Source organism: Rattus norvegicus, chromosome 1, assembly GCF_036323735.1.
Source record: "Rattus norvegicus strain BN/NHsdMcwi chromosome 1, GRCr8, whole genome shotgun sequence".
Lineage (NCBI taxonomy): Eukaryota > Metazoa > Chordata > Mammalia > Rodentia > Muridae > Rattus > Rattus norvegicus.
The window spans coordinates 212,380,200-212,404,003 of NC_086019.1; the positions used below are offsets into that span (position 1 = coordinate 212,380,200).

A 23,804-nucleotide genomic window follows, 5' to 3' on the forward strand; every position below is an offset into this window, starting at 1 on the left:
CTAGTGTCCTACTGTGGCCCGGCAGACACAGGTGTTAGGGCCAAGATAACCGGTCTACAAGGCTATCATTTATGTAGGGGTGAACATCATTAAATCCAGCAATCTGGAGGCAGAGGCAAGTGAATCTGAGTTCAAGGCCAGCCTGATCTACATAGGAAGTTCACAGTAAGACGTCTCAAAAAGAAAATAGAGCCTTCTCTATATAGGTGTCATTCTCTTTAGGCTTGGGACAAACGAGGTTGAATAATCTTTGGTCAAGATCAAGGCTGATGAATGTGTGAGCCACTAGGGCACAGAGGACTGCCTGAGAAGCAGAGGCTGGTGAGGGAGGCAGCCCGTGGCACCTGAGGACTCAGCAGTCCGACCTCACAGCCTTCACCCTCTGCTGTGTGTTCATCCTCCCCACCTCAGGCACCTCTACCAACCTCACCTAGTCCCACAGAAAGTAACTGCCAACCAAAATCAAAAATAGTGTTATTAATTTGGTGTCTCTGAAGCACAGAAAAAAAGGAAAGAAAAATGACAAAAGAACGAATGAACCCACCCTTGCCACGTGTCAGGCCCCAGGCCCAGGCTAAGGAGGCCAGCCTTGTAGGCAGTGCAAGGCCTAGGGCAAAGTCAGTCCTGACCATGGGCTCAAAGAGGGACCAGCCCATGGGTTTGGCTCTTATGGCCTGGCTAGGAGGCTGCTGCCTCAATTTGGGGCATCCAGGCCACGGATCAGGGAGAAGTCTGGTCACTCAGTTCTGACACTGGAGTAGCCAGATATCAGGGTGCAGACACCAGAGCCAAAGCCAATCAGTCCTGTGGTCCAGCAGAGTCTGCGATATTGAGTCCTGGGATGAGATCCAGCAGAGGACAGCTACTCAGTACTGATGTTCCAGCAAGGGCTGGGCGGCTGGACTCTCTCGTTCCTCAACAGGGACAGGCCAGTCACCTGGAGCGCCGGAGGGTGTGCAACTCTCAGGAACACTGCTGTCCAAGCAAGGAATGTCCTGGGTTGTTCTGGCGGGTGAGGCCTCAGAGCTGACATCAGGACTGAGGCTGAGGTCTAGAGGGGCCTATGGAAGAGAAGACGAGGGATGAGCAGACAAACCGACATGAGAACTCCTAGGGTCCACTCCTTCCACAGGTCCCTTACCTGAGATTTGGGGGTGCCTCCTTTGGGGCTCCCTGAGGCTGGCTCCCCATCAGGTCCTCCCAGTCCCTTCCGACCCCCCAGACTCCACTTCCCACTGGGCCCCTCAGAATTGAGGAGACCAGGGCCAGGAGGTCTTGAGGGCCGGGGACCCTCAGTGGGAGCAGGTGAAGCAGGTGGTGGTCCAGGGAGCCGAGGGGGAGGCCACTGCAGCAGAGGAGGGGGCCGCCCATCACCAGAGCCACTGAGGGAAGGCCGTGGCCCCCAGCTAGGACCTGGTGGGAGGGGCTGTTCACTGCTGCCTGTAGGACAGAGATAAGAACAAAGACCTCAGCTGGGCTACAGTCTAACCCACAGGTTCAGCCCAGCTTTGCCTACTCACCTGCTGTATTCTCAGGCGTAGGGTGTGCCAAGGGGGGGTTATTGCTGAGGGAGGTCAGGCCGCCACCCCCAGCACAGTCCGAGTCATCCACATTCCCACCGCTGTTACAGCCCGCGCCACAGCCCTTATGAAGTCTGGGTGGAGAAGCGGGAGAAGTGGGAGGGGTCCAGGGCAGAGGCATTCTGAGCCCTACAGAAACATCTAACACCTGAATCCTAGGGGTCTCATCTCCTGAGAGATTTTGCTACCTAGTTTATAATCTTTTAAACACTACAGCCCACTCTAGGGGGAAGGGGATCCCTCTGGGGAGAGGGTCATCTCTCAGGATGCAAGCTCATTGACTCGACTTCATTTCTGTGACCTTGGAGAGAGCTGCTTCACCTCTGTGCCCTGCTCCCTGAACCCCAGAGGATCAGGCCTCATAAAGGTTCCCAAGCTAGGGTGACAGCCAGGGCTCACCTCTCCCAGCTGCGCAAGAGCCATCGGGCAATGGCACCCAGGCTGACAGGACCACCCCACAGCGCCCGCAGTTGGGGGTGGCTACCAGCCAGAGATGTGGTAAGCGGTGACACATAGATGGGGTAGCCCAGCGGCTGGTCACAGGAGGAATTGATCATGTTGCGGAGTGCCTGCTTGGCGTTCTGGATGCTGCCTCGCTCAGGGTTGCGGTTGCGCAGGAACACCAGCTCTTGCTGCTGTCCAGCCCACAGCCCACGCACGCACTCTCGGTTTACCTGTGGAGGGCCACACCAAAAGTCAGGGCAGGGACACTGAGGAGGGGCCTGGGCTGCAGGATGGAGTGAGACCATCGGCTCCACCTTGATGACTCGGAAGCTGAGGTGACGCCGGTTGAGCATGATGATCTTGTACTCATCAGAAGCATCGTCCATGACGTGGCGCAGTGCCAGCAGGGAAGGTGTGTTGCTAAGGATGGCGCTGCGCCAGGCAGGGTCCCCCTCATGTGAGATGACTAGCCGTTCCTCATTGGCTGCAATGGCATCATACAGGGCTGCTGGTTCCTCATACTCATCAGGAGATGTGAAATGATCCTGGTTGGAAGGGAGGACAGAAGTCAGAACCACTGGTCTTGGAGAGGGCTCCATCTCCCACCTGCCTCGTACTGTGCCTCTGCACATTCCTCCTACCTGGTGAAGCTTGAGGGCCATGCGAACCCCAGGGGCCACCACTCGGTGAAGCAGGTCCATGTCCGCAAAGACCCACTCATCACGAGGGGAGGTGATGCGGAAGTCCCCCTTGAACAGGGCATGCAGGCCATAGAGGAAGGGCTCCAGGCTGGGTGGGGAGAAGACATCAGCAATGGGGAGAGAGCCAGAAGGGGCCATTCCCTGTCTTGCCAAGGAAGCCAAACTCTTCCTCACAGAGCAGTGCAAGAGCAGGCAAGGTCGGTCAGGACTGCTAAGAGTCTCATCCAAGTGAGAGGAGGTCATGTGGAGCTCTTCAGGGAAAGGCAGAGGGAGAACAGCAGGCTGTGGGCACTCACCTGGCAGACATACTGTGTGAGGCTGTTCCCAGGGCCCGGCGACCCAGAACACACAGGCCAAAACATAGTGTGACCAATGGTGAATTCCAGTCCTGGTCCACGGGCTATGGCACAAAACCCCCAGTCAGGGCACAGCTTCGTGTGGGACTGGCGTCCAGATTGAGAGTCACCAAGTGTGAAGGGAGTGACCAGGAAGCCCCAGTCCCCAGAGTCTGGGGCAGGGCAGATCTAAGGGAGTGGTAGCCTGACCTGGCTGCGCCGAGAGGCACAGTACTGGATCCACTCAAGGTGAACAGCGCAGAAGGATGGCAGCGAGAGGCCAGACAGTCGAAGGTCATAGTCTTCATCAACACTCAGTGAGAAGGTAGGGTCAGAGTCTGCATAACCAAGGGCTCGCACAGGCCGTAGAGCAGCGGCGATGCCCTCATGGTTCAGCCAGGTCTCTAGCTTTGGAGAGCGGCTCACATAGTAGATGATGCTCTGGGAGGAGGGGCAGGTGTCAGGGGCAACCCCAGCAATGGGGAGGACACATCCCATCCTGAGCCATGCTTTCTATGATGTGCTTCTGCAGCTAGCCTCTCTCTGAAGCTGAGTAGGTAGGGAAGTGCTTCCTCTCCTGGGACAGAGTGTGAACCAGCAGGAAGCACCCCACTTACAGAGTGGTCGTGCACTTGGCAGCAGGATCTGCTTCCTGTCCTCTTCCTGCCATCCATAGAACCCAGCCCATTTGTAAGGGGAACGGAGGCTCACATTGATGACAGCCTTGCCCAGTGTCACATAACAGAGCAAACTGGGCTGGAACGTGAGAACACAGCAACATCTGCATCTCTGGGACAGGGAAGTCAGGCTGAGACAGCATGTCGCCTACAGCCCAGGTAGCCTACATGACCTGAGTCACAGGTCCCTTTCGGCAAATTACTACAACAGATGTGAGACCTTCTCTGAAAAAGGTCAGTGTCTGACTACTCTTTTTTTTTTTTTTTTGGTTCTTTTTTTTGGCGCTGGGGACCGAACCCAGGGCCTTGCGCTTCCTAGGCAAGCACTTTACCACTGAGCTAAATCCCCAGCCCCCAGTGTCTGACTACTCATAAGGGCCTTACTGGTGTTTAAATTGGCTGGGCAAGTGGAGAGCAGCTTTGGGAGGGTGGGAACTGGCAAAGTTGGGACAGCAGCTGGCAGACAGCAGAGTTATGGGGACTCCATGCACTACTCTTGAGCTGAGGCTGATGGGGTTGGCCCTCTGCCTGGCTAAGCAGTGGACAAGCCCAGGCTGAGGAGGATAGGGTAGCTGTCCAGGGACAGAGGGTCCAGGCAACAGTGACAGCATGATGACTGTGGTGGGACATTGGGAGGCTAAGAGCCTGGGCAAATGGCCAGGGTAAGCTAGGAAGAGCTAAAGCTCAGGTAGAACACACGGACTATGAGGTGGACGGCTACATGGCAGCATGTGGGGGTTGGGGGGAGGTGTGGGGTGAGAGTGTCCTTCAGCTCTCTACACCCATGTGGCCTTGGATACCTGAGAAGCTGGACAGAAGTGATAAAGGCATGGAGGGGTGAAGATTGTAAGGACAATGCAGGGCTGGGGACAGCTGAAGAAGTCTGGTGAGAGCTGGCTGCTGACTCGGGTCTTACCATAGGGAACAGGACTAAGTGATCTCTGGTCTCTAGACTGACTGTCCTGCCTAGAGAGCATCTCTGAAGCCCAGGGGCCACTGTAGCCACTAAAAACCCCAAAAGCATTGCTTCTGGTTCAGGGAGAAGCTGAGCTGGAATGTGTTGATGCAGTGAATTTTTAACACTGTCATTGTGTTCTATGACACGCTCTCTGTGTGACTCTCAAGATGACACCGAAGCTCAGGACTTTCTAGGAAGAGCTCCTGTCTGGAACTCTCTCTAGCTGTTTGCCTGAGTGCACTTCACTGGCTGTGAATGGGGCTCAGAGCCATGGTGCTTTCCTGCACAGGCTCAGTGCCTGTAAGAGGTCTAAAGTGAGCTGTGGTAGGGCCGGACACACTGGCCCCGCCCACTTCTCCTAAGGCTCACAAAGGATGCAAGACAAAGTGCAAAACCTGAAGGCCTCAAGGATGGGGCTTGGCTGCAGGCAGCTAGGAGCTAGTGGCTTTGTGGCCCGAGACTGCCATCTGTCATCTGTAACAGAGACATCTATTAAATGATGTCCACAGGAAGGGCAATATGTGAGTGAAGCACCTTAGCATGGCCAGAGCTGCTCAGAAGGGCCTAGAAGGCCCAAGCACTGCCACAGCCTGGGCTTCTAGCACTTTGGCCCCAGCCCTGTGTTGTCCTTACAAGCTTCACCCCTCCATGCCTTTATCACTTCTGTCCAGCTTCTCAGGTATCCAGGCTGAGGGGCACGTTGGCTTCTTAAAGGGACAGTAAGGCCGACAGGGCCAAGCTCACTTCAATCTGCCAACCCAAGCCTCGCCAGTTCCAGTGCACAGCAGTCTGAGGTACATGGAGCTCTGATAGGACTTGTGGGAAGAAGCAGGGTGACCTGGACAACTGAGTCATCTGGGGTGGGGAATGAACTTCTGGCCTGCTTCTTAGTAAAGTGAAGGGTGGGCATTGCTTTACAAACTTTCCTACGAGTGGTTCCGAGGACAAAAGGAACAACAGAAATTATGGTTTCTCAGTTTTTCCAACACATGACTCTGAAAGGTGTCCACATCGCCTAGGACAAAAGGACAAACTTGGCTTGCATGAGTTTGCCTTAAAGGGAACCTCAGTGAAGCAGGCTCACCTGGCCCCAGCAGGTCACCAGAGTTTCAAGGCAGATCTTAAGAGCATGTGGGGGGTTGGGGATTTAGCTCAGTGGTTAGAGCGCTTGCCTAGGAAGCGCAAGGCCCTGGGTTCGGTCCCCAACTCCGAAAAAAAGAACAAAAAAAAAAAAAAAAAAAAAAAAGCGTGTGGGACCTGGACTGTGCCCACAAACCCACCACACTCTATGGTAGTTTGAATGAGAATGACCTGCATAAGCTCATTTGAATGTCTGGTTCTTCCTTGGTGGACTTTTAGGAAGGATTAAGAGTAGCCTTGTTGGAGGAGGTGTGTCACTAAGATGAACTTTGAGGCTTCAAAAGTTCCGGCCATGTGGCTAAGACATAAGCTCTCAGCTACTGAATGCCTGGCTACAACCACGCTCAGTTATGACAATGTCATGCACTAGCCCTCTGAAACTGTAACAGTAATGAAGACATTCCCATAGTGCCCCTCTCTGTGTGTCACAGAACCTTATTGCTCCTAATACCCCACAAGTCTGCGTGTCTCTATTTCTCAACAGGTAAAATGAGCTAGGACAAAGGAGGCAATATTCTAGGTTGCCTGAAAACCCTACAATTTCCAGCCCAGAGCTTCTACACCTCACTGTCTCACCACTTCCAACAGGTCTCAAGACTCTCTGGCTTGACTTGAGCCCCCTCCCTTCCACCCAGGACAAGGCAAAAAACCTAGTGATTGAGATGCCAGGCCTGAGGTAGAGTCTGGCTCTGTCACATTCTCCAACCAATCACCTCACCTCTAGAGATGGTGTGTGTCTGTGTGTGCATGTGGGGACGGACCAGAGGCTGACAGAGTGTCTTCCTCAGTTGTTCTCTACCTTGTTTTTGAGTCTGGGACTCTCCCTGAATCTGGAGCTCACCCATTTGGTTAAACTAATCGGTCAGTGCCCCCCCCCAGAGACCCTTCGATATCCACCCCTCGGCTCTGGGATAGAGGTCCAGCTTTCACAGGATCGGAATTCAGGTCCTTATGATTGTTTGCATGGCAAGCATCTAACCAGCTCCCCGCCCACCCCTTTTTTTGAGAGTCTTTCACACCGTCCAAACTGGCCTTGAATTCCTAATCCTCTTGCCTCTACCTAACAGATGCTTGAATTACAGAAGCCAGCGCCTGTGCAGGGACACCTTAGGCTTTTCCAGGTGTATGACAGCCTACCCAGGTGAGGTGCTTAGCACAGACCCCACCACCTTCCCTATACAGCCCTGCTTGGCTCCCGTGGTAGCAAGTGCCATCATTGTTAAAGATGGGAAGGCTGGCAGGTGTTATTTTGGTACTATGAGTTAAATCTAGGGTCTCAGACATGCTAGGCCTGCATTCTACTGCACTCCCAGCCCTGGACTGATGGTCCCAACAACATACTTTAGCCAACTGCCCCAGCTAGCCCCATCAGTCTGGGAGGGGATCCATAAATGTGCTGCCCACCCACCCTCCACACTCGGGGCCTGAAACAGGTATTCTGGAAGGTGCAATAGGGAGTTCCTATCCAGGCGTCTGTTTACCAAGGCCTCTGTAGCCTATTGTCTGATGGTAGCACTGTAAAGAATGCTTAAAGTGACCTTTGACCAAAACAGCCTTCCTATACTCCAGCTAACAGCATCAACATGCTTGAGGAGTGACAATTCACCAGGAGTTGCCACCCAGCCCCAGACCCCATACCTTGACATAGTAGGTGACGAGGATCTTGCGGAGGTCAAACACCTGCAGCATGGAGGCTGCGTTGTTGTCACTGATGCTGTAGCCTTCCAGCACATACTTGCTGGCTGTCACCTCCCAGGCCAGCCAGCGCTGCCCAAAGGCAGCATTGAAGGACAGGACCCGGGGCAGGTGACCAGGCTCACAGCAACAGCAGCCCTCATCTTCCTCCACACCTTCCGTGATGGCCTCCACCTCACGCTGCTGGCAGTATGTGCCTGTGGGACAGGGCTGCCTAGTCAGAACTACCAGGATAGCCCCTACTTGCACTAACAAGTACCCAAGATGGTAAGGCAGCAGCTACCTACAGTGCTAGCATGCTGCTTGTCAGGGGCCAGTTAAGACCCAGAGTAGGCCGGAAGCTGGCACCAAAGCTCAAGCCTCAGATTTCAGCAGTAATCTCTGGACCCCCTATGAGGTCAAACGTGGTGTGTGCATGTGTGGGGTGTCACTAGAAAGTAGGTAGCCAGGCTAGGACACCTAGGCTCAGGAGGAAGAGAACCTTGCCTGAGATCACCCAGTAACCTGAGAGCTGGACTAGATTCCAGTCTCAACACAAAACTAAATGTTGTGTCCCAGCCTAGGCCTGCCCTCTCTGTCCCCTACTACTCTCCCAGCTCAGTCCTGTGGCTCACCCCGGAACTCAAGGCCACGAAGCTGGAAGGTGACGAGGCCATTGCCAACCTCGATGAGGTGCACTAGTGCGTTGAGGTAGTCAGAGGCCAGGACAAAGCAGTCTCCAGGGCCATAATTGCCCCAGCGGCCCAGCACCAGATCCCCACACAATGTATGCTGCAGCGAGCGTGTCAAGTGCTCATAGAAGATAGAGTTGAGGTTGTTGTCATCAGCGCCTGGGATCCAAAACAACATAAACAGGCAAGGTGAACGTAAAGAGGGCACCCTCCAGGAGACAGCCTGCCCGCAAGCTCCTGGACAAGCAGCCACCACCTACCTGGGTTCCTATCCAGTTGTGTCACGAGGCGAGTGTTGGAATGATCCACACGTTTAGTGCTGTTCAAAGAGAGCAACAATGCATGGCCAGGGTGAGGCAGCCCATCACCACACCCTCAGCCCAAGCTCCACGTCCCTGAGCTATGAGTAGATGCCACCTGTGACAGCCCACTGCAGCTGACAGACAAGGAGGCTAAAGCTTATGGACATGAAGGGACCCACACAGGACCATGAGGGAGAAACCTGGAGGAGAGTGGGTTCTCCGAGACGAGATGATCCATGAGGCTTTGGACTGCTGCATGTTTGGGCTTCACCAGACTCACTACCTCAAGTGTCTGCGCCAAAGTCAAGCACTCGCATCCTTGCTCTGGGTATCTGGAGCCCCTTTCTGGGTGCTCTCTGGCCAGGACTCCAAGGCCTCACTTCCCTCTGGTCACCAGCTCCTACCTCTCAGGAGACTTACTTGTAGTCCCTCTCCCAGAACTTGAGGGGCCTTGCGTAGGACATGATGAAGACTGCGCTGCCCAGCAGGGGGTTGAGTGGTGTTGAGAAGAGCCCTGAGAGCAGGGCCTGGAGGAACAGCATAGCTGAGTCTGGGCGCAAGTCAAGGAGGTAACAGGCACATAGGACCTTCTGCCTCCCTCTCCTTTCTCTGCTACACACACACACACACACACACACACACACACACACACACCCCACCCACAGCCAGAAGCTGGATACGTGGTACAGCGAAGGGCTGGGCAAAGGCATGGAAGGCGGAGCCCCAGGTGATCTGCCATGGTGCAATGTAGGTCAGCACAAAACGAAGCTTGTACAACAGGTCCCAAAGCTGCAAGGGTCGTCAAGGGTAGGGTGGTAAAACAGTCGCATGTGGTGAGATCTGCCAAGCCTCTAGACAACAGTCCCACGGTGGACCCTGAGACCACTCCCAGCTCTTCCCTTCTAGACTTGGCTCGCAACACCTGAGCCATGGTAACTTCTAACTGGCTTTAAAGAACATCAGCCAGTTAATTCCCATGATGACAGGGGCAGTTTCCCACTGCTCTCCATAGCCCATGGATAGGAAAAGCCCACTTCAGACAAAGGCAGAGAAGGCCAAGGACTTGCTCTGGTCATGTTACTCAATCATTAGTGAGGATTTCCAGAGATGACCCTAGGCCCTGCCCTCAGTAGGGTCTAAGGTAAGCCTGGTGGGCCAGGTCTCTAATAATTCTGATATTTAAGAGGATCACAAGTTTCGAGGCAGCCTGGGCTATAGAGTGAGTTCAGGTGAGCCTATGTAACTTAATAAGACTCTATCTGAAAACAAGTCAAAAGAGGATCAATGAAACAGTTCAGTGGTGGAACACTGGCCCAGTATACCTGAAGCCCTGGATTCAAATTCTAGCAAATAAGTAAATAAAGCAGCAGGGTACCTAGTACAAAAGCTTGCTAGCAAACAAAAGCCAAATATGAGAAAATCATTCAGAGAGCAATGTGAGTCCCAGTACCATGGCAGGGGTAGGCCTTCAGAATGTGGGAATGTTCCTTTGTTCTGTGTGAGCCCCAATCCCTGAGTGGGAACCCCACAGCCCAAGAGAATAGCAATGCACCCAGGCTCTAGGGTATATGGTCTCAGCTCTGAACCCAGCTATGGACACTGGCTAGGAGAGGGATAGAGCTCAGAGGCTTTACAGCATCCAGGGAGCAAGGTCACGCCTTGATCTGGCTGATCCTGAGGAAAATGGTTGTGAGGTCAAACCAACACCCAGGAGGGCCTGAGCAAGTTCCCCTTCCAAGTCTCAACCTGCTCTCTACAGGCAGAAGTGGAGGAATGCCTTCTTCAGGCCACTGCAAAGGCCCACTGTTAAAGCAATGAAGGCCCAGGACACATTTTTGCCCTCTGACAGAGCAGTTCTGCTTTTCTGTTCATCAGCCTGGACCTGAGTCAGTCACCAGCTTACCTTGCTGCAGAGCAGGGACATGAGGAAGTAGTCAAGCAGGAAGCCCTGTGAGAGCCTCGGGTAGTCAAAGTGGAAGAGCAGGACGGTGAAGGCCAAAGTCAGGTACTGCTGGGGTGGGCAACAGAAGGCCGAGCGCAGCAGCTTCAGTCCTGCCACAGTCATCAGCAAGGCCCGGCAGCTGTGGGGGGGGGGGCAGGCATTCAGACATGGCAAGGCCTCAGGGAGGAGTGGGCACAGACACACATCTCTCACCAATGGTTTGTGTAAACCTAGGCACCTGCTGTTCACTAGAACAGCCTTAGTTGTTTTGGGGTGGGGGAGGGAGCAGTACCTCTGAATGAGGTGAAGGGGACATATTAGCTCTAACTGGCAGCTCACTAAGAGCAGGGATCCAGCTTTGGCTTGTCGCCAGTCTTAGTCCTACGCATTCCTCAGTGGGAATCACATGAAGATGTAACACAGACGATGGCAGGGGTGGGGGTGTTAGTGGTCCTCACTAGAGGCAGAATTTGTCTGGGTGGTTGACAACTGTGTGGGCCTCCACTGTGAGAGCGTTGAGAACCACGGCAGGGTAGATGAGGTACTTCTCAACACACTGAAGGCCAGCATAGAGCTTCTCAAACCACATCACCTGAGCAGCACCTGTGAGAGGAAGGCGGGTTGTCAGCTAGCATGTGGCCCTCAACATGGCACCTCTCTGGAGCCCAGGGGACTAGGCATCACAGAGCCAGAAAGCACTCAGGAAGGCTGACAAACCAGCTGTGCTGTCCTGCGTTCCTGGAGGCTTTGGCCAGTGTCTTTGGAATATTGCTAACAGCTCCAAGTAAGGCTGAAGAGCGAGCCCAACAGGGAAGGGGCTCCACATGCCACTTAGCATGTCACAGGCTTGGGGGAGGGGACTTTGCTGTTTTTACTGTCTGTAGACACAAAGCCAACAAATAAACCTCCTAGATACCTCCCAGACTCAGGCGAAGGCCATATTGTCTAGGCTGTGGGGTTGGGATGACTGCAAGCTGCAGGTCCTTCTGAGGGGGAAGCTCTCTTGGATTAAGGCAATGACAGGAAGACAGAGACGCTGGCCCAAGGAGCAAAATTTCCCAGTGTTTGAGAAAAACAAGGGCTACAAACAAATAACATTATATGGAGTAGCCTGTATGTGCAGTGAACCTGAGAGACAGCCAGAAGAGGGGCTCACAGGAGGGGCCAGAAAGAGGGGAGGGCGAGGGAAAACGATATCCTCTCATTTAGGAAGGAACAAGGCTTCACCAGCCACTGAGACTGATGAGTTTGTCTCCCTGGAGCACACAGTGGAGAGAAAGAACCCCAGAAGGTTTTCTGCCTGCCACTTGTGTGCAGTGGTGTGTGTACACACTCCTAAAATTCTGTCACTAAAACACCAAATACTGTGATCTTTGTATCACCAATCAAGAGTTTTTTTAAAGATGCTACATGCATGGGTGCTTTGCCAGCATGGACATCTGTGCCATGTGCATGCGGTGTCTGCAGAGGCCAGAGAAGGGCATTAGATCTCAATAGGCAGATGGTGAGCCACTACCTGGGTGCTGGGGATCGAACCCAGGCCCTCTGAAAGAGCAGCCGGTGCTCTAACTGCTGAGCCATCCCTCCACCACACCAACCTGTTTGTTCTGAGACAGGATCTCACTATGTAACCCTGACTGGCCTAGAACTCACTATGTAGACCAGACTGGCCTCAAACTCACCTGCATTTGTTTCCCAAGTTTTGAGATTAAAGATGTGTATAATGTAAAAAACAAATTTTTAAGGTCTATAGTATTTCTTAGATTTATTTATTTAGCACACTGTAGTTGTCTTTAGACATACCAGAAGAGGATACCAGATCCCATGGTTGTGAGCCACCATGTGGTTGCTGGGATTTGAACTCAGGACCTCTGGAGGAGCAGCCAGTGCTCTTAACCACTGAGCCATCTCTCCAGCCCAGAAAATATTTTTTAATACATCCTGTCTATTTTTTTTTAACTTTTAAACATTGCCAGCAATAAGCACTAGATGGCTCTGACCCCACGCGATTCAGAACATAAAACTTTTAAAAGTGTTGGATTCCGGGGTTGGGGATTTAGCTCAGTGGTAGAGCGCTTGCCAGTCCTCAGCTCCGAAGGAAAAAAGAAAAAGTGTTGGATTCCTTTTCCATTAGAAACAGCAGGAAGCAAGAAAGGGCCTGCTCAGGCCTGGAGCACAGCAGAGGCTGTCCCAGGGCAGTGAAAGGAATGGGCACAGGACACCTGAGAGCAGGACGAGCAGCAGGTACTCACTGACATCAGGATGCCCTCCAACCTGACTGTGCCCAGTGCGGCAATGGGAAGAGTGGACCGGGGCACTCACCTCGCACTTCATACTGGCTGTACTCCAGTGGCTTCAGCACAGGCTGCGAGAGGCAGAACCAGGGGAGCTGTTTGCGGAGCTGCGGCAGCAGGTAGTGTGTGAAGAAGCCCACAGCTCCTGCCAGTGCATACAACACGAAGCCCAGAACTGACTGCAGGAGGGAGAGGCCAAAGGCTCAATTCAGCCTGGGCTCAGCCCACCAGGGTAGGTGTGACCTACAGAGGGGCTCTCAAGTGCAGCAGGCAGGCACTTATCAAAACCAAGAGGGGATTATCTATATACACCACACAAACCTTCAGGGCAATGAAGACGGTGCTGGCACTGATGGCAAAGGTGAGAACAGCAATCACCACACACATCACCAGGTCGGAGTGTAAGACTTCACGCTGCAGAGCCGGGAGAAACAGCCTGACTGCCTACTGCATAGGCTGGCATGTCCTTCCCAGGCTCAGACCTGCCGGAACCCCATACTCCACCCCCCATCAGTTCCCGTCCCTTACCACTGACTGGCGCATCTTCTCTGGCAGTGGGTCTGGGGGTTCCGCACGGGCTGTCTCTAGGCTCCGCTCCTCTAGCTCAGGGAAGAGCTTACTCCGAACGAGAGACCTGAAAGTCAGAGGCCAAAGCAGGCACTAATGTCCCTTCCTCACACATATAATGTCAGTCTCAGGTACATGCACTCACTGACTGCCCAAGTTCCAGGTGTGAACATACACACACACACACACACACACACACACACACACAACTCACCAGAGAACGGTGGGGTCACTGCTCTGCCGGCTCAGATGGTAGGACAGTGCCACCAGGAGGCCACAGAAGACTGAGAAGAGGACAGGGACGTGCTGCTCTGGCCAAGGTGTCTAAAAGAGAGAACCCATGCTGGTCAGGGGTAGTGAAAAGGGATGTCCTATATGAGAAGCCACTGCTGAACCCAATTCAGAGCCAACCCTGGGGGCTCGGCATACTTGGCTCCTGAAGACCACCCATACCTTGATGGCACCAAGGCAGAAGCCATAAAGCAGGGCAGCGGCCAGCAGGCTTCGGGTAAGGCTGAAGACCGCAGTGAGCGGGCTGGTGGCAGCTGTAAGCAGGAAGAAATGGGTAAAGTCCAGCTCTGACCTCCAGATACCAACCTCTCACTGTCTCACCCTGTTCTACTGCGCCTCAATTCCCAGGAGACTTCCTATGACACCAGCCATCTCCACCCAAACTTCAGAGCTTCTAGTGTTCTGGGCTGAAACTACTTGCCTAGGGAAGGGAGGGGAGAGAAAAAGAGAGGAGATGAAGAGGACAGGCAGGATGGGTTCCTTACAGCCAGACTACAGATGCAGGACAAGGCTCTGTAAGAACCAGAGCTGCAGACCCAATCCGCGGGTGGAACCTCCTGGCCCAACGTTGTCTCTTCCACATAAGCTACCTGTGGGCCATACCTGTGCCCCCAAAGCCGTGCATATCTATCTGCTCCAGGAGGTACATGAGGCAGGTGTTGACCTGGGGCAGGAGGCCCAGGAGGAAGACGAAGGGGAAGCATAAGGTGAACACTGTGCAGAAGGAGGGAGTGAAGGACCAATTAGCCTGCCAGCCTCTCCTTGGCCCACCCTCCAGACTCACTCCCTTGGGTCAATCTTGCCCTGCCTTACCAGTGGCCACATCTCGGGCGCAGAAGAAGAAAGAGGCAGAGAAGAGCGTGAGGCCATACAGGGAGACGGGTGGGAAGGGCTGGGCGGTCCCCAGGGCATCCAACAGCCAGATGAGTAGACAGCAGATACAGAAGTAGACAGGCCGGCTGTACGCAATCACCCAGTTGTGGCCCTAGGGAGTGGGCCAGTGAGGAATTGGGCCTTCCCCACTGACCTCCCTGGGACATGTGCACATATTCAACATGCCCCAGACTTGACCACATCCAAGCTGGAAAACTGGGGAAGATGGGAGCAAAGCGGGTGGTGAGGGAACACTGCCTCTCTCCCACCATGGCCTTGAATTTGCTCAGACCCTCCAGGGCCTTCTGGCCAGAGTATTGCCCCACAGGTACTCACATGCATGGGAGATGCTGCATCAGGCTGCACGCTCTGGAAGAGACAGGACACAGGGCTATGTTGGCAACAAGAACTTGTGTCCACAGAAAAGGGACACAGCTCCACCACTGGGCAGTAGGAAGTGACCAGGGCAGGACCCTGTACTGTCCTGAGCCTCAGTACAGTACAGATGGGTAGCTGGCTAAAAGGGTCCCAATCAGATTATCCATACTTCCCCTCAGACCTGAAATAAGGGAAAGCAGAAGGCCCAGGAAAGTTGTGGATTTGGGGAGCCAGGCCTGACCTTGAGCAGGGAGTACTGACAGGAGGCGATGACCAGACAGAACTGGAAGACCCAGATGTCAGTGAAGAAGCCCTTGAGCAGCAACAGGTATCCCAGGAAGGCAACCAGGCTACTCAATCCAACACCGAAAATGTTCTCCATTATCCCTCGTGTCCTGCAAAGACATGTGAGTCAGGGTATGGCTTCCTGCCCCAGTTTCTAAGGGGCATTGGGGAGACAGGACTCTGCCCTAAAGATAAACCTCTAGGCCTTGAGAAGCCAAACCTCTGACCTCAGAGGGAAGAGAGCAGGTTGTACTTGCTCTGAAAAACCATCTTGTTGCTGCCCTGAGCCCCACTCTTTGGCCATGTAGACGCTGAAAGTTCAAGGCACTGTTATTCCTGGCCACGTCCACTTCCTGCTCATGGGGACATGAGTTATGGTGTCCACACAGCAGGAGTGCCATGTGCACATGGGCAGTCCCCAGTCACATGAGTGAAACCAGGCTGATGGACAGGACGCCAGGATGTGGAATGAACGCCTTGACGGCGTCTTTATCTAACTTTCTGGCCTGTTTCCTCTCTGGAAAACGGAAAAGGTTTTGAGACAACCAGGTTTACGAAAGTGCTTAACTTACGCAATCAGGCAAATGGAAGAGAAAAAGAGACGGACCCTGGAGCTGGGGAAGTGAGGGATCACTGTTTTGAGAAAGGCTTCAAGGAAAAGGTGACCATTGTACCCCACCTCTTTACACCCTCTGCAGCCTGAGGAAAGCCATTGCAGCAGAGTGGTGGTTCACACCTCCACTACAACTTTTAAGGCTGAAGCAGGAGGATCACTGGAAGTCTAGGGTCCCAGAGTGAATTCAGGCCAGTCTAGGATACAAATGAGACCTTGTCTAAAAGCAACAGACACCAACCAAGCCAGGCACAGTAGTGTGCACCTGTAGCCTCAGCACATGGTCAGTGGAGACCAGAAAACCAGAAACTCAGGGTTAGCCTCAGCTACACGACAAATCTGAACCCAGCCTGGCCTATGGATACCCTTCTTCAAAAGCCAAAAACAACAAAGAAATCCACTACAGTCTCCAGCCACTGAGGCATTCAGGGTCTCTGATGGCATGACCATCTCCATGCACTTAGAGTTTGGAAGATTGGAGTCCCAACACTTTCTGGGGATCAGGAACTAGTACTTGTAGGAACTCACCGGTCCAACAGAGCCAGCAGGGCCAGCCGCTCATAGCGCACAGAGGTCCAACGGCCAGGAAGAAACCAGTACTTGTAGCTGTGCTGGGCCCGGGGTGGTGCCTCTTCCATCAATGTCTGCTCCTGGGATTCGTGCAGGGAGTCCTGGTCCAGCAGGTCAAACTGCAGTCCCCACAGCCGCATCCATCAGCCCCACCACCCCATTGCTCTAACATCACCCCTCCCCAAACACTGATCTGATGACTGGGCATGTAATTCAGCACATGAAGGCACCACTGTCTGTGACCTTGTGGCCTGCCTTGACTCTCCATCACAAGGGCTTGCTCCTAGCTCTGGCTTCCTAGGACACAGTTGGATTGTTGTTATAGGCTCCAGGTGCCAGAGTCACCAAATCATATGTCTGTCTTCTCAACTCAGACAGAATAGTCAGTGAAATCTACTTTGCCCTTCAGGACCTAGCACAAATGATATCTCCTCCAAGACGGAGCCACCATTGTCATTGTGACAACCTCATTCAGGAACACAGAACACCTGTTTCAGAGGACAGGCTAAAGCTCTATGTCCCTGAGAAAAGTCCCCAGCCTTAGCTTCTTTAGGCTGGATGTATCCTCCATTCAACAAGTGTTTATAGGTTGTAGAGATGGCTCAAAGGGTAGAGGCATTTGTCACACAAGACCGACAGCCTGAGCCCAATCTCTGGACTCCACAGTGGGAGGCAAAAGCTGACTCCTCCACATGTGTACTGTGATATGCCTGTATGCATAGGCATGAATATGTGTGCATATACACATGTACATACACACATATGCACATGTGCACACAGATACATACTCGCGCGCACGCACTCACTCACGCACGCACATACACATAACATCTGCAAGATACAATAGAGAGGCCAAAGATGCCCAGCTCTGGCCCTTAAGTTGCTACTAGATTGCAAGGATGATGCCATCGATCCCACATAAACAGTCAAGAAAGAGTAGCCAGGTCTGGCAGCAATGACCTGTAATCTCAGGTAATTGGGATGCTGAGTCAGGAGGACTCCAAATCAAGACCTTTCTATGCTACAGAGTGAGGTTAATGCCAGTCCAGTCAACTTAGTAAGGTTAAAAAAACAAGACGGGGTTAGGAAAGTAGCCTGGTAATAGATGCTTGCCCAGTATCTCACACAGAAACACACACACACACACACACACACACACACACACACACACACACACACACAGAGCAGCCTATGGTGGATTCTCACAGTGTTCACAGTCCATCTGTGATCTAAGGTATTAGCTTATAATTTAGTAGAGGCGGGATTCCTCTATGGTGCAAGGCTGGGCTTCAATTCCTGGGCTCATGTAGTATCAGGTCTCAGTCTCTGGAGAAGCTGGGACTATAGTCAAGGTCATGTTTTATGCACTCATTACTTCTGTTAATTACTAGAGTGACCTATTAGTTATAAACAATTAGAAGTAAAAAAGGACACCATCAATAACCATGCTGCTGGGTTTGGGGATTTAGCTCAGTGGTAGAGCGCTTGCCTAGGAAGCGCAAGGCCCTGGGTTCGGTCCCCAGCTCCGGAAAAAAAAGAACCAAAAAAAAAAAAAAACCATGCTGTAAGGAGCATTAACAGATACAGCCTCAGGCAATCACACCTGTAGACTGTCAGGCACAGGACAAACTGAACCGCCCCTTCTGCAGGGATCACTGTGAAACACCCGTTATCTTGCTAGCTGCTCTGCTCTGGGATCAGAGTGGTACACACCAAACACATTTACAGAGTAAGTAAACGTATACTTTGAAGAGCCATTCAGCTCTGAGCCTGTGCACCCTCTACCAAACCATTAAAGTTGGGGACCCAGTGGCATCCCCAAGCTCCTCCTCAGAGTCATCTAGTCCTCTTGGGATGCCTGGCAGGCTATTTACCTAGGCCAGCCTTAGTCATCTGCTTACACGCACCTTGTCCCACAGCCCTTTCAAAGCCGCTCCTCACCTCTGGGATTTCCAGGGGCACCCTGCGCACCTGCATACCCTGAAGAACCACTGGCCTCGGTTGCAACAGGTTCAGGCCTCCTGTGGCTTCAGGCACATCAGCTGAGTGGAAGCTGGAGGAATGTGAGTGGCGGTCCCTGTGGATACAGCACTGATGAGGGTAAAGGACATAGACATGGATAAACCCTGGATCTTGGTGAGATGGGAGTCAAGGCCAGGTAGATGGGAATGCCTCCCCCATTGCTGGGGTGCCCAAGGATCAGGAGCACCGGAGTCAGAAGAAGATACATTGCAGAAGTATCTCTTTTGCAGACCCTGGCCTACTTGAAAGCTGTGCTTCCCTGCCCTCCTCCTTAGAGGCCAATACTATGCTTCCTAGAAGACTTGGAAACCTAACATGACCACATGCCCGTCTCCTTACTGTCTTCCCCTCCTAGCATTTTGCTGCTCCACCAGAACAAATGCTCTCAGAAATGTAGCCTTCCAGGCCCACAAGAAGCCCACCCTGGAGACTCACCAGGCTCCATTGGCTGCCTGCTCCCCTGGCTGACTCACAGGGTTCTCATAGCCACCTCCAGCTAGGCCAAAGGTATATGACCGCCGTACACCTAGGACAGAGGTACAGCAGCACTGTCAAGGTCCGAGGCTACATGGGTATCAAGGCCAACAAACAAAGAGGAGCCCTGTGGTATGTCCCCTGTCGTGACAGCCCAGGCCCTGGGGACCAAGTGTTAGGTAGGAAGGACCTACAGATCAAAAGCCTAGGCCCTGTGGTCAGCCTGCCTTGGGTAGGGCTCTGTTCTACCACTAGCTCAGCCTACGGCTTTGGCTTTAGGAGTGCCTTGGTTTCCTCATTAGCAGAGCAGGGATGATGACACCCACACCTCAGAGATGCTGCAAGGATGACATCGGGCAGCACAGGTAAAGCACTTGCCACAGAGCCAAGGGAGAAATCACCGACCAGCAGTGCTGTGGGGTGTGTGGGTAGCCACAGATGCCTGTGGGAAGCATAGAAGAGGTGCTAGGCTGGCTGGGGAAGGGCTCACCGCTCTCATCGTAGAAATAGTGCACAGCACCCTCAGAGGTGTCATCAAAGTTGCTGGCTTCATGTACGTTGGGGCCAGCTCGGGTGAGCAACAGGGAAGAGGCAAAGTGCAGAGCAGAGGGCAGAGTCAGTGCCCGGGAGTGGGAAGCAGCCCGGCCCCGCTGAGCCTCCTGTAGGCTGCTGGACAGGGTAAGCCCTAAGTTAGCATCAGGTAGAGCCAGTTGGCCCTTCTACCCTGCAGCCAGGGGGCAGATGCTCACCTAGGTGGTGAGCCCATGACAGAGGCTGGCGGCGTAGGGTTGCTGCCTGCATTGTGTCGTCTCCGGATGGCTTGAGCCCTCCTCACATTGCTTGTGCACTCCCGCTGACCTGTTTCCTCAGGTGCTGTCCAGAAAGAAGCCCCAAGCATAAGTGACAGGCTGGGATGGGATGGGACTGGGACAGGTGCTCCAGAATGGAGCTAAGGGTTAGACTCAGTACCGGAACACTTGGTCTCAGGAGCCCTGCCAGCACATCTCTAGCCACTTGTGCCTCAGTTTTCCCCTCTGGAAATAAGAATGGCAATCATCTGCCTTGCCCCGATGCTAGGCAGAGGATGTCTGCAGGGAACAGAGGCTCAGTGCTAACCATGGGGCCTGGAGCCAAGAGGTGTGGCCCACATTTCTTAACCATCGAATACACATCCATCTGCTTCCTGGGATGGAGGATAAGCTGATGATGACAGGGTCTGCTGCAGTCTGCCCTTTACCCAAACTCAACCCTCCCAGATCTCCTTCCTCACCCTCACTGCCGGGGCCAACACTCACCTCCCCCCACAGCACCTTCCTCCTGCAGTTCCCCCCGCCAGCCAGGCTGGTTGGCAGCAGGTCCCCTACGGGCTTCAGGAGGCAGCATAGCAGGCTCACCGGCAGCCAGCTCCATTCCTGGCTGGGCCTCCAGTTCGGCCTTGGAGCCAGCCAGGGGAGCCCTTAAGACATCACCCCCTGCCCCATCCATGCTCAACACACGTGCATGAGTTTTGGCACTGGCAGTACTGGGCGTCCGCTGGGTCCCATAGGGTCTCTTAGGGGGCACAGCAGTTCCTTCTTCAGCCCCATGAGGGGCCCGCCGCTTCCGAGGACCCCCTGCTGCACCCTGGGAGCTCTCAGGGGAGTAGCAAGAAGTAGATGAGGAGCTATCGGTGCTATAGCGGCGCTGAGACCGGAGACTGGATGCTGGGCTCAGCTCACTACCTTCACTGGTATCTTCATCTTCAAAGAAGCCTGAGCCCTCCAGCAAGGGCCGTCTTGGGGTACGACCAGGTGGGGAGTGTCCTCGCATGGGGGGCCGCCGTTTGTTAGGCCGAAGCAGGGCCAAGTCCTTGGGCCGCACGACCAGGAGCGGCTCAGTTTGGCCCGGTGGTGTCCCTGCCCCAATGACTGTGTCAAAGGAACGAAGTGTATCATCTGAGGGGACCCCAGCATCTGGAGAGGCAGGGAGCTCAGCCTCAGAAGGAGGGTCTGTGTCGCTGCCCTCAGGGGCATGCCCACCAGGGGGACTGTCCAGATGGGTAGAGTTGGTCTTCTCACTCCTGAAGCTGCTGAGAGTCTCCCTGTCAGTACCACTGAAGCAGGAATCTGAAGACCCAGCTTTCTGGGGCAGGGGGTCACCTGAGCCCCTCCGGTCCAGGGGCTGGTAGCCTCCAGTTCCCCGACATTGTTCCCGCCGACTACTGGTCCTCACTAGGGCCCGGTCAGGGCGGGTCAGGGTCAGAAAGCTCTTGCTTAGCTCCTGGCTGAGGCTCCCTTTCAGTAAGGGGCTCATGGGAGTGTCAGCCACACTGCTCCCACCCCAGGGAACAGCATCTCCAGCCATGGGAGAACGCTCGGAGGAATCCGTACTGGGGAGAGAGGGGTCTGGGACAACCCCAGGGGGTGTCTGGGGGAGGTCTCCAACTGTTAAAAGAAAGAAAGATGAGATGAGAGAAGGGCATGTGACAACACAAACCAGTGTAAGGGGATTTCACAACCTCCATTTCCCACTGAGGATATGGGCACAAGAGGATCACCAAGGGGATCCCATCCAGGAGCACAACAGTGGAGCCAAACTTGGGATGACGTAATCACAGGACACCTGCTCTTCCTGCCAGACCCCTGCCCACTCACTCAGGTTCTCCTGAGAGCTGAGCTTCAGCATCTCCCGATCGGCAGAGGTCACAATCACGTTGTTGCTGCCCTGCTCCCGTACCAGCTCCTTGATGTCTATAACCATATCACCAGAGTTGTCACAATGACCCAGGGGTCCTGTGACACCACCACCAACCAGCCCAGAATATAGCCACCTACCTCTGAGGGGCCCAGAATCCTCCATCCGGGGCAGCAATTCCTGGTAAGACGGAGAGAGTACAAATGAACAAACAGAGCAAGAAGCAGGCTTGGAACAGGCCCACAACAGGGACAGACTCCCAGGACAGCAGAGACAGAAGCCTGTGGTTGGGGCCTACTCACTGAAACCTGGTTGAAGCCAAAAACAGAATGCTGGGAACTGCAGCGTACAGGGGGTGTGGAACTCACTTTCCGGAACACTGTCATCTCTACACCAGGGTCTCTGCAAACAGAAAGAAGAGCTAAGCAGAGGCTCTCAGCTAACCTCTCTTTACTGTTTCTTCTCACCTTAACACTCCTTCCTCCTCAAAGCTCCCTTTTACTGCTCTGACCCTGACTACAGGAAGTACTTAGAGCCAGTGTTCCCTCAGCCTTCTCTATCTTCCAAGACATAGACACAACCACAAACACAGAGAAACAATCCCTGAAACACCTAGTCACCTGGGAAGACTGCTCTCCCCCTGGGCAGCCTCTTCTTCCTGCTCCCCCATGGTAGAGTTGCGTTTCTCCACAATCTCGCCCTGGTCGAACATGGCATGCAGGCGATAGTTCACAGTCTTGATGGTAGCAAAGATGACAGCTACCACCAGGCAGTACACTCCAGCCACCATCAGGCTGGGGGGCAGGACCTGGAGATGACAGTTAAATTGAACCCTTTCTCAGAAAAACCTTGATCCCTTGAGAGTGTACCTGCCATCACTGTAAAGTACTAGGTATTCATCAGTTTACAAAACTTCATCACTCCTGCATGCAACAGTACAAAGACCCCTGTTAGGAGCAGTCCTGTTTAACCGAATAGATTAAATGAGGCGCTCAAGGTCACTCCATGTAGGAAAGACTTGGTCTTCCCCCTACATAAAACCAAACTCTACAGTGATTCTTCTCACTTCCTCCCATCCCTCCAGACTGCCCTCCCTCTCCCAGTAGTTACAGGTGGTGGCAGCCTCTCACCATGTACAGCAAGAAGGGAAAGATGAGCAAGAAGATCCAGACATAGAGATGGAAGCAGTTGGAGAAGGTGCTCTGATGCGGATCGAAAAACCAACCGCCAGTGAGCGAGGCCCACACACCCTGGCGCAGGATCTGCAACACCTGAGACCCCATGGCCCAGCCGCTGCTGCGCACGCCCTCCTCCCGGGACCCTCATGGGGGCGGCCCCCGGCCCATGCCCCGCTGGCGCCCGAGGGTCCCGGGGTCCGACTTAGATTTCACGCCATGGCCTCCCCCAACGGGGGAGGGGATTGGCAGGGTGAGGGCACAGGCAGGGGGCGGGGCCGGCCCAGGCAGTCAGCCGATCAGGCCGGAATACAGAGGTGGGACTGGCATCAGAGGCGGGGCCTGGGCCCCCTCCGGTGGCCCAGAACTGTTGTAAGGGGCCAAGCCTGAAGGCAGGCGCAGGGCACGGGCTGGGCACCCGTCGGCGGCATCCAGAGGTGGGCGTGGAATAGGTGCTCTCGGAGTGCCAGTGATAGGTCCCTTGGCTCCGGACCGGAGAAAGCCTTGGGACCCTGAGGTCCACTTCCGGGGTCGCAGGTCAAAAGCTTGGGGTTCTGCGTTCGCCCCGCTTCTACCGGTGCCGGCGCAAAGGGGAGGCCGGAAGAAGGAGCCGCGAGCTGCCAGCCTGCACTGGCGCATGCGCCCGTTAGAACCTGTTGGGACCCGGAAAAGGAAAACCTGGTGGCAAAAGTGCGCAAGCGCAGAGAAGTAGCGAAAAGACGGGATGCGGAGATGTCTTAGGCGCGCGCAGTCAAATTCTAGAGAGTCCAAAAAAAAAAAAAAAAAAGGGACGGGATTTGGCTCATGCGCATGCCCGGATGAGTCGCCATTGGGTAACGACTTAATGATTGGCGCAAAGCTTTTCCAATGCGTTACAGGAGGCGGAGAAAAGTAGGAGGCTGGAACTCCTCAAGGCTACTTCCAGTTTGCGTTACCGGGTCACACCTCTAACTTGGGCCGCCCTCCTACTGGTTGACCGTAAGTCAAGTCGTCGCTTGGCTTACGCCTCTACTTCCGGGTCAGAGCTTAGACGATGGAGAGAAGGATCCTAATCAGACTTGAGTAGTCGAACAGGATGATATCGGCATGCTTAAAGTGACCGACACAAGTGATAAACTAACGAAGTTGTTGAAGGCCCTTCAAC

The 23,804-nt window shown here is 53.9% G+C and overlaps 1 protein-coding gene across 9 annotated transcripts; it reads right to left on the bottom strand.

Annotated features, from left to right (window-relative positions):
- Nucleotides 1–457: 457 nt before the first annotated feature.
- Pcnx3 (pecanex 3) lies at nucleotides 458–22,768 on the bottom strand. 9 transcript variants are annotated; one of them, XM_063279860.1, is made up of 35 exons: nucleotides 22,616–22,768; nucleotides 22,106–22,293; nucleotides 21,788–21,887; nucleotides 21,626–21,665; nucleotides 21,446–21,541; nucleotides 20,108–21,235; nucleotides 19,562–19,685; nucleotides 19,303–19,478; nucleotides 18,774–18,864; nucleotides 18,288–18,393; nucleotides 16,275–16,435; nucleotides 15,090–15,243; nucleotides 14,807–14,839; nucleotides 14,411–14,582; nucleotides 14,201–14,311; nucleotides 13,760–13,851; nucleotides 13,521–13,630; nucleotides 13,268–13,373; nucleotides 13,061–13,153; nucleotides 12,768–12,918; nucleotides 10,904–11,048; nucleotides 10,407–10,584; nucleotides 9,184–9,292; nucleotides 8,924–9,053; nucleotides 8,462–8,520; nucleotides 8,145–8,360; nucleotides 7,474–7,727; nucleotides 3,271–3,501; nucleotides 3,022–3,125; nucleotides 2,666–2,813; nucleotides 2,339–2,569; nucleotides 1,980–2,254; nucleotides 1,521–1,654; nucleotides 1,142–1,440; nucleotides 458–1,061 (listed from the first exon to the last, which is right to left on the bottom strand). In XM_063279860.1, exons 1-35 carry the CDS (start codon nucleotides 22,766–22,768, stop codon nucleotides 867–869), a joined length of 6,093 nt encoding a protein of 2,030 aa, XP_063135930.1. In that variant the 3' UTR covers nucleotides 458–866. The 9 variants fall into 9 exon arrangements, with proteins under 9 accessions (XP_063135930.1, XP_063135936.1, XP_006231010.1 ...); XM_063279866.1 differs by having other exon boundaries at nucleotides 16,275–16,396; nucleotides 18,258–18,393; XM_006230948.5 differs by having other exon boundaries at nucleotides 18,258–18,393.
- Between the last annotated feature and the right edge of the window lie 1,036 nt (nucleotides 22,769–23,804).

Excerpts from the sequence above, each read along its gene's own strand:
- Pcnx3 (XM_006230947.5), bottom strand. The coding sequence starts at position 22,768 with ATGGGGTCTCAGGTGTTGCAGATCCTGCGCCAGGGTGTGTGGGCCTCG. Across the intron at positions 19,686-20,107 it reads GGAAGGTGCTGTGGGGGGAG|CACCTGAGGAAACAGGTCAG; the intron begins GTGAGTGTTGGC and ends CTTTCTGGACAG. Across the intron at positions 3,502-7,473 it reads TCGTCACCTACTATGTCAAG|AGCATCATCTACTATGTGAG; the intron begins GTATGGGGTCTG and ends CCCTCCTCCCAG.